Raw genomic sequence first — 15,395 nt, 5'->3', positions numbered from 1 at the left:
TTACTAAGCTCTATCAAGAATATTTTGTGACGCAATAGATTTTCCTAAACGATAAATACCCCAGACAGAACTCGCAGAACGTCACATTGGTCCTCTTGCTAATATTTATGACACCACGGCCACTCTATAGCCTTTAAAACTTACGTTTCAAAATGTTTTCGCCGTCATATATCATTCTTCCTGCTAAAATAGTTGTCTTTCTATCACTTTTATTGTAGCTTTAACAATGTAACCAAATCCATATCTACGATTTTTAATATAACAGCCATTTATGACTATCTTTGTTGCTGTGTTACATTTTATATTTATAATTACACCATACATAATTTTTATACCAAACAATTTTTACTGCAAATATTTTCTTCGTAATAACTAATCTAGCTTTTGTGGAGATCCTAATTTATCTAAATTTAATTCATAATAAATTCTACATAAAACTTATTTTTAGACAAAACTACCAATATTAATATAGTAAGAAAATATTATACAGACATTTTACATCTTTAGTTGAATTTCTCTTAAAATTAATCAATAACATTTTCATATACACACTATGCTATATCAATACTTTAATGTAATTTAAATTACAAGTCGATTTACCATTCTTTTTAAAATCTAAAAGTTTTAAATCGATGTTCTTTTCAGTTATAATTTATGATGTATCATCCACGCTCTTTAAAACACACACAAAAAAGCTTATTACTTGATTTAATTTATTTACATTGCATTCATAAGTTAATCATAATTGGAAATGTATTAGTATAACAATTCGCAAAATTACCGGTGTGGACGATAAAACAATTTTCTAATTTCTAATGCAAAATAGAACACAATAATATCTGCACTTCAACAATCGTCCCATTATCTATTATGGCAACGACGTAACACGACACGCAGTAGAGTATTTGCTATTTGCTTAGAACTCTTGCAAACAATCTCGCGTGCGTAAAGTGGCCTATAACAGATCAGGAAAATACATTGTATGTGGAAATTCTGAATTCTTTAGTCATTAAATGGGTTGAATTGAGTTGTGCACATTGAGAAATGCAAAGAATATATACATTCTTCTTTTTTTAATTTAACTCCTCTGTATATAGATACTAAGAAATATTATAACATTACCAATATAAAAAATCATTACATCTGTTTTTTCCTGTTATCTTGTATTTTACTAATTAGTATATTGACATTATTAATTATATTAAATATTATTAATTATAGTAATATTATATTTTATTAATTTCAATAATTAAATCAAACACTTTTTTTATATACTTGCATACAGCAACATTGCTTACATAAATGGCTATATAAAGCATTTGCACATATCCTTACTTTCCAATGAAACATTTTTCCATTAGGTTCTACATTTTTATAATACATATAACATCTTTATCATTGGAAAGTATCATTGATACGAAATTTAATATACTTGGATCTAATTAATTAGCATACAAATGCTATAAAAATACATATATCCACTGAAATGTAATAATTGTGTAATAATGTTATATGGTTAGTATCGTCGTTCCTGAAAGAACTAATGTCTCGATATATGTTAATTTATCAGATTTCAATTGTGTTTTTGATAGTACGTTTTTTTACGTGTTTTTAATAGTGCGCTTTGTTCCAGCATTTCTTGAACACCCCGGTTCATTTTTTCAAGACACATCTGAATGGAAGTTTCAAAACACGATCGAAACTTGCGAAGCCATAAATACCTCATCTGATAAATATTGCAAAAATCTGAAACCTAAAATTAATGTCTTACTAATAGCAAAGGAAATCATTGTATATTAAATGTAATTAGCTTAAAATAACTTAACAACATAACTTAGTTACTGAAATACAGTTCGATGGTAGTAAGTCAATTAATAGAATACAGTGATCGGATCCCGGTCTGTATGCTACTTAGAATTTACAATTAACGGCAGATAAACACGCGACGTCGCATCATGCGGAGTTTTAAAATGGCTGTTTAATTGTGAAAAGATCATAATTTTTATCATTTTCTACTACATCTTCCATATTCCTTATTCCTTTAAAGTTCTATGCCATTAAGGATTCTTTATTAGAATGTTTCTATTTATATTTGGAAATTATTTAAATAAAAGTAACGATTTATACATTATTGAAATAAAAGTAATTTAAATAGATAATGATCTATTTAACAAACATCTCATATCAAACATCTAAATCTCAAACAAACGAAATTAGTTGACATAAAATCTGATGACGTTTTTCGAGTTAAATAACCATTTAAATGTATTAACTAAATCGTTCCTTAATCAGAGTTATATTGTTCCTTTAATTATGAAATTAAAAAGAAATAAAGACAAATTAATTTAGCTGGTGATTTTAGTTTTTACGAATGTAAGTATGATGTAATTTATTTCCAATAGAAATTAAACCAATTAATCATATAGAGATAAAGGATTATACAAATTATATAGAGATAAGGAATCTCTAAATAAAAAAATTAATGTGTGCAGGAGATTTGCAATTCGAATGACTTTATCTCCAGTTAACAGTTTAAATCACTGTGCGTCGTTGCAATTTCGCACCAACGATACTGTACAATTCAATAACTTTATATTTCTAGCGATAAAACACACACGAACATCTCCTTTACTGCAAACATAAAGAAAACGTAAAATGCAATAAAATTGCAACAACGCGACGTGGCATCACTTATATGCATCGAGATTGGCTTTGAAAGATAGCAGCTTGAAAAGATGACACAATTTCGCGGCAGTTATTACGTCTCGTAAGATTCATTGCGTGTCGTCGCGGCTGCGACTACCGACAAGATAAATATTCAACGAGAATACTGCCTCAAAATTTCGTCCGTACGAAACATGCTAGTAGACTGTGAGTTAACGCGCTGCAAGTCGAGCGACGTTAATGAAACAAACAGGCCGGTCGCACCGTGTACAATGAGCTTCCTCTTTCGGTCTATGTTGATAATATAACGTGTCTCTTTATCCTACACAGAGCAAAGGAAGCAAGGGAGAAGGAGGAACGCGACAGGGTCATGAAAGAGCATCGGAGACGGCAGGAAGAGGCCAGGCTGAACGCGTTGCCTGTAAGCGCAAGCATAATAGTCCAACCCGTGGTACCTAACATGTTATCGAGAACGGGTTTCGATATCGACATGGTGAGCCTTCTCTTTCTACAAATGTGTTCCAATTCAAACGTTCCAACGCGCGATTGTTCCAAGCTTTCGAATCAAACCGTTCCAATCCTCGACTTTCGATAATTGTTCTGCATTATCCTGCCTCGCTCGTACATGTATGATATATGTCCATAAAGATGAATTTAGACATTACATGCTTTGGATGTGTATCGCGGATGATCCATTTCATTTTCATGTACATTTTATCCAAAATAATCAATGAAAAAAGTAAAGTAGATTTCTACTTTTGATGAACTATAACAGGTAAAATAATAGTTAAAGAAATAATAGTAACAAATAAGGAGATGACACATTGTTTTGCTAACTAATTAATTTTACTAGAAAAGTTTAAAATATTTTCTCTGTAGACAATTAGCGATATTTTGAAAATTAGTAAAATATGGAATGGTTGCCAAATGTCGTGGTAATTTAATGAGAATACAGGTTTCGTGCGAATTTTTGTAATAGATATTAGAAAATAAATTTTAATACATGAAACTCACTAGCTTTATATATTTTAAATATCTAGGTATTGTTAGGTAATACTAAAGCGACAGATTGAAGATTTATTTCAGGTTCAAAATTTTATTTATGTAGGCTGTTATAAAACACACGAGAGACGTAACACTTGATGTCTATTCTAGGCATCAAAATAATGAAAAAATTTACAAAAATATTGTTTAAGGCTAACTTGTAAGTTACAGACAGCCGATATCCTATTGTCATTTGTTTTGGTTCGTGGATCTTACAGTGAGATATATAAAATATGAGTGAGATAGAGGGAGAGTCAGTTGTTAGTATTTTATTAACTAATTTTTAGTAAAATTAAATTGTTTATAACTTGAAAAATAAACCTCAGACGAAATGTCTATATATGAACTTCCTTCAGCATTTTAATATCTAGAATCGTCCCAGTAGATATCCTCTACATATTTTGTTAACCTGTACAGGTTAATTTTATAGTTAAATAATATGAATTTGTAGAGTAATTTTCTACATTGTAAACTATAAATGAATGTTTTGCCTAAGAATATATTTAATATTGACAAAAATGATATTATTGAATGTTGTATTAATAAATTTATTGATATATTATGCTATATTTGAATCAAGATTGATATTAATTTCTTACAGAATTATGAAATGAGAATGTAGTGAAAATGGAATCTTAGCAATATTTTATTTAATATTTTATACATTACATATGAATATTATATATACTTTTTAATTTAATAAAATTGAATGGAAGATCAAATTTCTTAATTATAGAAATTATATTTATGAGTACTTGAGAATATCAACAGAAATGTTCTGTTATATTTGAAGGATGTAGGCGATTAGAACAGATTTATATCAAAAACATCTTGTTCTATGATTTTGGGACTAACATCTGGTTTGTATCATTCTATTGAACATTTAAAAGATATTAATAACATTAGTTAGTTATGCAGACTGATATTTATTAAGCTAAGACTACTTATTAATTATAAAACATCATGTACTTATCACTTATTTTCATCTATTTAGTTTAACTATTACATATTAAACTGTGTATATCTTTAATTCACCAAATAGCAAAATTAGAAAATCATTACTATAGTTTTCACATGTAACTTTCATTTTTAATGGAATTAACGAATATATATCGAACGATAAACTATTGCTTTTAATGAGAATTTCTGCGTATTCACGCGTAAATAATTTCCAGGTATAATCATGTCCATGAAAGTTTAATTCAAAATCCAGTTTTCATAACTTCACAAAAATTCTGTAACATGTGGTTTTCGGAGAAATGAAATCGAAACGGTACATTTCTGTTATATCTAATATCTGCATATCTAATATCTACATATGTAGGCTTTCGAAACGAGCATCATTATCGTTGATATCGATTGGTAATGGGAGCTTGCTATCGTTAAACGTGAAGTAATTCCGCATTCAATATGGCTTCCATACAAATAGTAATTTATAGTAGAATATTTGTATTCTCCCAATTGTTGTAACGATAGTAATTAATTATGTGTTAATTATAAATTAAGCACTGAAGCTATTCATTATCAATAAAGAATTAAAAGAATATTACATTGCAAGGATATAAAGTTCTGCTTGTAACGTATATAATCTAATGTATGTAATGTATAATAACATATATGTATAACTAAGATTTCGCTCGGAAGAGCGTACATTTATTTATACGAATGGACATTCCCTTTCTAAGTACATAAATTCTTTTAATAGAAATGGTTTATTAGATTGATTAATAAAAATGGTAGTATTTCCAAAATGGAACCATCTCCGATTTCGATAATCTTTTAGTATCTTGTCAAGGTCATCACCCTGAGTAGTGTTCTAAAGATTTTAATTGGTGTTTGCCTTTTATTGAAAAAGTTATTTTCGAAAAACGTTTATTAGAAAGTATATAATTTTTCGGACTCCATTTTTATTTGGTAAAGTGTATAGTAAATCGAATGCTCTTATCTATCTTCCTTACTGAAACCTGTGCTATTGATGTGTCTTATGACTCCAACAAAATTGACTTCTTATGACATTTGAACAGAAAAGCTGACTCATAATCAATAGTGAAAGATCATTGTACTCGAACGTTGTATTTAATTTCGTTATTATAAAATGATGTCTGTTATGAAGTGAAAGCGTGGACAAAAGACTTTCCTCTGCATTCCCATCCAGAAAAACATCTAGGCTAACCCAAATCTAAATCTAATGTATAAGAGACAGAGCCGTCCCACGCCCACGTATTTGATTATACTATACATACTGTACTATACATACTGTACTATACATACTGTACTATACGTACTGTACTATACATACTGTACTATACATATACTATACATACTCCGCATTAAAACCTTCACAACACAATTCAGGGTGGTGATTTTGACAACATGTTAAGGAAGCATCGAAATCGTGAGTAACTCCGTATTTTTTGTAAATATTTGCCAAAATGGTTAACATAGATGATACAGATGATGAAGAAATACAATAATTTCTGAATTAAAATTGCTCGTTATATCCTTTAAAATTACTTGTTTTATTTAATGTGCAGTTAAAACTATATAAAACTATAATAATATATAAGAGCAATGTATTAGAAACATTATTTTTATCTACTACATTTCTATAAAAAATTTAATGGAATAATTAATATGTTTAGAAGATTAATTTCCATGGTCAATTATACAGTTGAAAGTAAACACATTCACGTAACTTGTTATATTATTATATCAAAAGTATGCAGAGTATCGATAAGAATAAGTAATTATTCAAATATAAAAATAACCCAAGATTAATGGAGAGTGATTATAATTTATACAGTTTTCTATTCTTATATTATATATGTCTAAACATAGCTAAATTTATTGTTTCAATATGTTTAACTACTGGATGCGAAATATAACTTTATATGTACTTCTGTTTTATTAATCGCACAATATTTCTATTTTAATTATATTTTTAATTACCGATTAGTAAATTAAGAAACAATCCGCTGATATAAACATGTCTTAACAATGTCTTAACAATGAGTAAGTATCAATGAGTAATCATGAATCAAAATATCACTTTCGTAATCTACAGTTCTATTCTACTTAAAGCTAATTTTATCCATATTGATTATATCGATATTAAATAGGATAATGCGGAACATTTTTCAACAGAAATAGTTCGACTCATAAAATAAAAAAATATATGAATCTACCTGACAAAAACAGTATAGCAGTGTAGCTATTATAACCCAAACTAAAAAAATATAAGAAATTAAAAAATAATATAAGAATTTATATCTTAGTTTAAATGATTTCGGCTATGAATAATCGTTATAAATAGTCATTTATTTTTTGCTTATCTGTAATAATCTATATCGATGATAGAAATTATTTTTAGAAGCGAATAATCATTATCGATAATGAAACGTCTTTTTATTTATTGCCAAACAATGTTGGTGACAAAAATTACTTTTACTGATAACCATTATCTATGACGATGTTTTTTGATTACCACACATTTGATTATTATCCACAACGAAAATCTTTTTTATTTCTACCAATTTTAGTAAATTCAAGATTTAAATTCGATATAATTCAAATTAAAATATTATTGATGGTTAGAGTACGGATTTTTATGCAAATTTATATTTTTATGGACACAATTAAAGAAATAAGACTCAAATAGAGATCCGGGCTTTCTACTATAAATTATAACGTGTACTCTACTTGACTAGGTACTTAATATATTTCTGCATATTTTTTTATACATCTTTTCATACTACGAAAACGTATTTTATTTATTTTCAAATTTCCACTTTTATAAATACGAATAAATAAATATAATCCATACAAAGTTTTGTCTTTCCTACAATAACGATAATATAATAACGAGTACTATATTTTGAAAATTTTATACATTTTTTGTATACTATATGCATTCTGTGCATTTTTGCCCCTTTAAATTTTTGATGAATATATAAAAATCCGCAGTCTGATAAGTAATATATTCAGTATATAAATCTACTTGAGATTTCTATTTCTTCACAGCGACTTAATCCGTATCAAGAAGGAGTGAAAGTGCCAAACTTTCCAGCGCCACCAACTCGACACCCACCTGCACAAAGTCCTTCGCCCTGTGTTTGGGCGGTTGTTCAATGCTGTCCATCGAAAACCAATCGTCTAGTTACCTGTTTCGAATCTATGGGTTGTCCCGGTATTAACTGGGACCCTAACCCATGCAAAGGTTCCATTATACAAGCCGCTAAGCAGCAGGTGGAGAAATTTTACGCTCAGCTCGAGGAAGAGGATGATTTTTATTAATGGAAACACATGAAATGTGGAATGTGCCAAGTTCCAAGGTTTTATGGATCATCCAAATATCTTTTGAGCATCGATTATAAGAAATTGTCTCTAGTTTTTTAAGAAACTGAAGGGAATTACTGTGAGTGGATCGAATAATATATAATAACAACTTTATATGCAGGAATAATTATGTGAAAAGATCCAATTGATGGAAATTTTAAATACATAATAAATCTTAATAGTTGGTAAATAATAGGTATATTGATAATTATAGATATTTTATCTTTAATTGATAATAGATACATTTCCTTTCATTTTAATTCTTTTATAATACCATTGGCTTAGAAAGTTCATGATAAATTCAATACGTAGAATATTTTGTATAAAATAAAGTTCGTTCTTCCTAGTCCAGATTTACGTTTATACCTGCAAATGAAAATAGTGGATAAAGAAATTTTTTGGAAATAAGTTTGAGTTGAACATTTAGATGATTATTACTGTTAGAAAATTTGCGAATTTTTAAAACTGAATCTACAGAATATTTTTATTATAATTAATTGCAATTATAATTATAGTAAAACAAAATATCATCGATTATATCGAACTGTTTTTCAAATTTTGAATGATATAAAACTTCCTCCAAGTCTGGTGACATGACAATTTAATTTTACAAAGCTATCTTCGTAAAAAAACAAATTACTTTATTTCATTTGACCAAATTGGCAATTTCATATTTCTTAATTTTGTCAAATATGTTAATATGTTCAATGTACATTAATATATGTACTGATGTGTATTAACATATACACTAATATACACTTCTATCAAATATATGAATATATACAAAATTTATGTTTATAATTATATTAGAATATTCAGCTTTTTCGATCCACTCAATTATTCGATATGAAATAACTCGTAGCACATTGCAAGAAAAGCACCACCGTCTGTTCTTCGTTGTTCTCGTTTTCTTAGATCGTAAAACCTACCTATAGTTATATTATAGATTCGGTATTTTTCTACTCGCTTCTTTAGATCGTCGTTAACGATGCATGATAGCCTTTTTAAATATAACAAAGCGAACAAATGCGCCAAGAGTTTCGAAACCGTGCACTATGTTCTTGTGAAATCGATGAATCAGAAATTTTGCGATGGTTGCAATCACTTCAAATATATTTTCTGAGTATTGCAATTGTTCCAAGTTAAGTTTAATAACAAAAAATAGCGTAATATTATATTAGGTACAAATGATTCTTTGCAAAAGCTCCAAACGCAAAATACAAAAGCACAGAGAGAACTAAGGATGTCCCAGGTTTCTAAACGAAACAAATCTATATAATATATTCTATAAGAAAAATTAAGTAAAAAGTTTTATAGGATCTATAGTTCATAAATATTTATTAAAAAGTTATAATTGAAATAAAAAGTAATAAATAAGTTTTCTTGAATTATTTAAATCTGGTAATTAAACGAATATTATTCTTAATATCAACCTAACCCAAAATCAGTAGATCTTATATATATAATTTTACTTACATGGAATTTAAAAACATATTTTCTATAACAAGAATTAGTAATTAGTCAAATTAATGCAGAAACTAATGTATAGAATTCATAATGCACTGACTGAAATTAAGAGAAAATTAGAAAAGATTGTCAATGTAAAAAAATTTGTTTTTGCATTTTTATTTAGAAATATCAAAGTGAAAACATCAAGTACATGAATATCACTAATCTGTTTCTCTCCTTTATCAAACAAATAGTCAGTCGATTGTTATTTTGTATTTCTTTAATAATTTTTTAATGAAGCTTTTATGAACATCTATGTTTATATGACGTTTTTCTCTTCCCATTACTTCGTTTTGCGAAGAAAACTTGAAACGTCTATATAGAGTTTCAAACGCCACTTAGAAATTTTTCTCGCAATTATAAATTAAAAACAAAATCTTCAACGAGTTTTAATTATGGATCACAGTTGGAGTATTTGCTTGGAATACTTACCAGGTCTAACGAAAGTTATGAAACATTTCGTAACCCATTAAAAATCAAAAAATTAAATAATATATAAAAATTGAGTAAGCACAACATTACTAGTAACCAGATATGCGTGTAAAGTAAATTTTTGTGCTATCAAGAGAATTACACAAAGAGTATATTAAAATAATAGATATAATATATTACAGAAACCCATTACTCCAATCGGAAGTAGAAAAAGGATTTCTATAATTGACATAAATATTTCTTTATCATAGTGATACAAAATACATCAATTTCGCTTTTTATAAAATTGTAGAATCCATATGGAAGGAAAAATATTCACAGCGTTTTTATTATGAAATTCTATCAAATAATAAAATATTCCAAAAAATACTGCCCTTAGTTAGATACTCAAGAGAATTAGGGACAAACATAAAAAATTCGTTAATAAAACAGGTTTCCTTTTTCAGTAAGACAATATTAAACTTTATAAATCCAAGAAATTTTGAATCATAGCTGAAACGAATTATATAATATATTTTATAATTATATAATCTATATCTGTATGAATATAATATACTCTCATTATTATTTATCATGGTCTTCACAAAACTTAATAATAATACTATAAATACATCAATCTTGTTGCATTTGATAATATTACATTTTATAAGATTATTTGTTTATTAAAATAGTGACGAAAAAGATATTAAAGGAATCCTTGGAATTTTCTTTCAGAGCTACAATATTTTTTGATAATTTTGATAATTTGATAACATAAACTGAAGAGAATGTCAAATGAAACGTTGCAGTAATGCAACATTGGTCTTTAATGGGTTAATGAAAATACCTCGTTCAGCGAATTAACGTTTTATGCGAAATAAGCAATACTGGGACCATTAAATCGTTTCCAGACTCGCCACAGAAGGATCAAACGAAACAGGAATCGCTATGCTTTACAGAACGCGATACGATTTCGAGAGGGAGCCAATATTCAACAGAGTAACTGATCGTTTAGAATTGGACAATCGCCAATTTCAGTGCCGAGTCGGTTAGCATGTAAAAATATAGATATAAAGAAAGTATGAGAGATAGAGTGAATGTATGAATGAGAGAGAAAAAGAAGAGAGAAAAGAGAGAGAAAAGAGAGAGGGAAAGAGGGAAGAAAAACGCGACATATGTTCGCATAGTAGACGTACGCGCAATTAAACATGTTCGCTTCTCGTTTAACGAACGTAAAATTATTAACTATTAAGTCCTTTGCTTTTTTCCTCTTGTACGTAGTCGTCGAGCTATATTATCGCAGCTTTCTCACATGTGATATAATAGATAGGCTCTTAATTCGCTATAGCATAGTAACATATTTATCTGTATAATATTACCGAACATGCACGAGTATTATAGCGAATGAAAACGAAAGCTCTTTCGAAACGAATGGAAATACTGAAAGGTATATGAAGAGTAAAGAGAATAATAAGGTTTGGAAAACTATTTGTTTAATAGTCTTCCAATATACATATAATGCATTTTGTAACAAATAAGATTAGAGAATTGTGTAGATTCATTATTAGACTACGGATATTTATGCAAATTCAATTTCTTACGAAAACAATTAAAAAGATTAAATCTAAGCAGATATTTGTTTTGGCAACTCAGTATAATAGTGATTATCATATATTATTATATATTATTAGTTACACATCCGGTGTCCAGTAATTATAAGTGAGACGTCACACTGAAGAAGTGATGTACTGTTGCTATTTCAAAGGTAATAGAAAAACATGATACACAATGAATTATTATCTTTATATGTTTAGTCTTGTTTATTTGTTTATATTAATCGAGTAGTTTTTCTTTGAAAAGTTTCTGTTGTAAATTTTATGCACAACAATATTTTTCTAAAATATGCAGTACCTCGATTAGAGTATGAATTTTATCTTTATTTATATTTACTTTATCTATATTTCCTCAGTAGTGAACTTCAAAGTATCAGAAGCTCTCACGCGTAAGGAGTGAACGGAAAATAAAGTATTTAAACATTAATACAATTGCTGGCTATAGTATCGAATAACATATTTTAATAAAAGTATAAATTGACATTTTTATTTTGTTCCAATACTCTGCAGAGTTCAACTACAAGAAGAAATTTAAATATTTTAAAATAATTATTTTTACTTATTTTTGTTATTTCTGTTGTAGGTAAATTTTATATGCATAGTTAAATTCATCGTTCCTCTTGTTCCTTGACTTATGAGGTAAAAGTACAGAAGAAGGATAATTTTATTTTCATGTGAGAAAAGATTATCTATTTTGAACTATTTTATACATATTAATATCAAACAAACACAGAGAAGATAAAAACATTGGAATAAAAATTTCCTTCAGTTCCTATGCTTTTTTTCTATTCTTTCTTACAAGGAACTATCCTCTAATTTTTCATTAATCAATGTTCTAATAATCGAGGTTCTACTGTATTAATAATCGATTATTCTCAACAATTTTCCTTGTTTTTTCCTCACTCTTCATATGTGTGTATATGTACAGCATGCACTTGTTCGCCCAAAGAAAATACAATGTAATAGATTTTGCGAATGTATTACGTAACAATAGCGTCAAGATACTTTAGTTGATTGTAACTTAGATGGTTAAGCGAATATTAATATTTCTTGTTCTGATTAATATTTTAGAGCGCTAGCAACGATAAGATCGATATTTTTCTACTTGACACGTTGCAAAGAGGAATATGTAACAATACGTGCTTGAACTGGTGAGAAGATTATAGAGATTCTTAGCTCGCTGTAACATATTTAACATTTAACTTTATAATATAATTCTTTATAAATATGAATGTCTAACTCAATTTAATGTAATTTCTTATTTTTTCGCCTTACACCAATTCACAGGATGATTCATGTTACAGAATTTCGTATTTAAATATATATAAATATTTTTGAACGTATCCCTCAAATGGTATTCTAGGATGGTATTGGTTTGTCCGGAAAGTTCGTTCCGATTTTTAAGGAAAATTCAAACGCAGCATACTTAAATTTCGATACACGTTTATTGAATTATATAGGTGTCATTATACTTAAATATTCCATCCTTCCAAAACCTCTCAGGTTTTTCGGCGAAAAACTTTTCGATATGATTTTTTATGTCGACCAAAGAGTTAAAGTTTTGCTATTAAGCGAATTTTGTAATGACCTAAATAGATGAAAATGTGAGGCTACATGTCCGATGAATACGCTGGATGGGGTAGCACATTCCAACCAAGCTCCAATAGTTTTTGTCGAGTAGTCAGAAACATATGAGGCCACGCATTGTCCTGATGAAACACGATGTCTTCCGATTTGCTAGTTCTGGACGTTTCTGTTCAATTACTGTCTTAAATTCAACTAATTGCAAACAATAGTTTTCCGAATTTATCGTCTGGTTGTTTGGTAGAAGTTCATAATACAGAGATTCTTTTCAGTCCCATCAAACACAAAGCATGACTTTCTTCGAACGAAGACCGGCTTTTGGGATGGTTAAAGGTGATTCATTCCGCTTTTCTCAAGATCTTTCCCGCTCAACATTATTATAAATAATCTATTTTTCATCCCTCGTCACTACTTGCTTCAAAAATGGTGTCTTCTCGTTACGTTTATAGAGCGAGCCGCAAATGGAAACGTGATCCATCAGATTTTATTCCGATAAATCGTGGAGAACGCATACATCAAAACGGTTTATATAGCCAAGCTTCACAAAATGCTCGTGGATGGTGGATTTTCATAATTCATTTCTGCTAATTCACGTGTCGTATAGCGTGGGTTATTCCCGATCAGTACTTTGATCCGATTGTTCGGGATTTGGAGTGGTCGTCAGTTTATGACTCGGACAGCACATCTGCCTTTTTTGGAAAAATCTAAAATTCCTACCTCCCAAATTATAAACTTTACAATGCGGACCTCATCAAGAGGCTAATTGACATCCTAAGTGCTTGATGGGTCCGCTATAAAGTGAGCATCTAGTATCAATCAGCAACACCAGAGGAAATGCGCCCACGAGAATACACAGTTACAAGATTGAAAGGAATAGATTCCCACCTCACAGAAACCACGGTGACAAGGACACCCCGTGGATTAAGAGTTGACATATAAGGACCAGGCGCTTCAAGAGACCAGGCTTCTTCTACCAGCCTTCAAACAGCCTTACTCTTATCAGACAGTCTTACTCTTCGTGTTATACTAAACAGTACAAATAAATCAACTAACAGTACTCTGTATCTTTAATGTACCTCCACCTTGAGGGTTAATAGAGTTCACGGTTTGCGATATCGACCGATCAGTTGCAACCTGACAGATCGTTACTGAGTTGAGAATTCGCAACACCGATCTTCATCAGTGGTAGAGGGTTTACACAGGCGTTTTTGATCTTCAAGATTGAAATCACCAGCTTTAAACGTAGCAAACCCGCACAGTTCTTTCAGCTATACCACCGTCACCCTAAACCGCGCATATCTTGTTTGCTACTTGTATGGTATTTTTACCTTTCTGGTAAAAGAAAAACACCAAGTGCTTATAGTGTACTTTGTTTTCTTCCATATTTAAGAGCACATAAAACTAACAAGAATTAATGTGTCCTAACTTTTTTCTAAAGGTGTTTGAAATATTACCTTTTAGAATATGTACACCTCTACATTTACATTACATACATTTTACATACATATTACATTTCAGAATTTATGACTTGTTTTAACGCCACCTAAAATCGGCACGAATTTTCCGGACAACAGATGACTCACAAAACTTTAAACATTGTTCGTTGTCTGAAGTTAATTAAATTTACTCGTGAAGCTTTGTCTTACTTAATTTTATTATCCGAACTTTTTTTATATTCTATATCTCATGTGACAAAACAATACTACAAAGAGTATTAATTAATGCAATTAATAATTTTCTATAAAGATATATTAAATTATTTGTGTAAAAATTATTGATTTTGAATATATCTTATTTTCAGTATTACAACGTACTGAAGTATAAAGTACTCAATTGTAGGCATATATTATCCTTCACAGTGTACTATAAAATTATTAGTTATTATTAAGATACATTATTAAGATATAACATTAATCTTTTTATTTTCAGTGCTCCGAAGTTCCGTAACTTCAGTAATGAGGTAACAAATTTTGTGTTGTTCCAACATGAGAATGCTTCTGCTTATTAATTACCATCGCGTAGAGTTTGAATTTGAACTACGTATGTACATAAAACGAAAAGTAGTCAGTCATTGAACGAAACTAGCCTTATTGAATTCCCACTGTGATCACTGGATCCGATAAGTATTACTAGACTATATTTCAGAAATATTTATAAAAGGAATTTATTCTGATCTGAATAATTTATAGTGGATGAATTTTTAGACATTTGAACACATTTAAAGAAAGGTATTAG

At 29.1% G+C, this 15,395-nt stretch overlaps 2 protein-coding genes across 5 annotated transcripts in view; one reads left to right on the top strand and one right to left on the bottom strand.

Annotated features, from left to right (window-relative positions):
- LOC139993102 (uncharacterized) overlaps positions 1–12,820 on the top strand; it is a 142,347-nt gene extending 129,527 nt beyond the window's left edge. For both annotated transcript variants that reach the window (XM_072014527.1, XM_072014535.1), the window contains exons 4-5: positions 2,995–3,157; positions 7,729–12,820. In XM_072014527.1, the coding sequence (XP_071870628.1) occupies positions 2,995–3,157; positions 7,729–8,001 (436 nt within the window). In that variant the 3' untranslated portion in view covers positions 8,002–12,820. The remainder of the gene's footprint in view (positions 1–2,994; positions 3,158–7,728) is intronic.
- LOC139993268 (uncharacterized) overlaps positions 1–15,395 on the bottom strand; it is a 340,358-nt gene that overhangs the window by 223,501 nt on the left and 101,462 nt on the right. The window lies entirely within an intron of this gene.

This window comes from Bombus fervidus, chromosome 2 (genome assembly GCF_041682495.2).
Source record: "Bombus fervidus isolate BK054 chromosome 2, iyBomFerv1, whole genome shotgun sequence".
Classification (NCBI taxonomy): domain Eukaryota; kingdom Metazoa; phylum Arthropoda; class Insecta; order Hymenoptera; family Apidae; genus Bombus; species Bombus fervidus.
The sequence above is the reverse complement of the archived record's forward strand: the minus strand, read 5'-3'. Positions and strand labels throughout refer to the sequence as shown.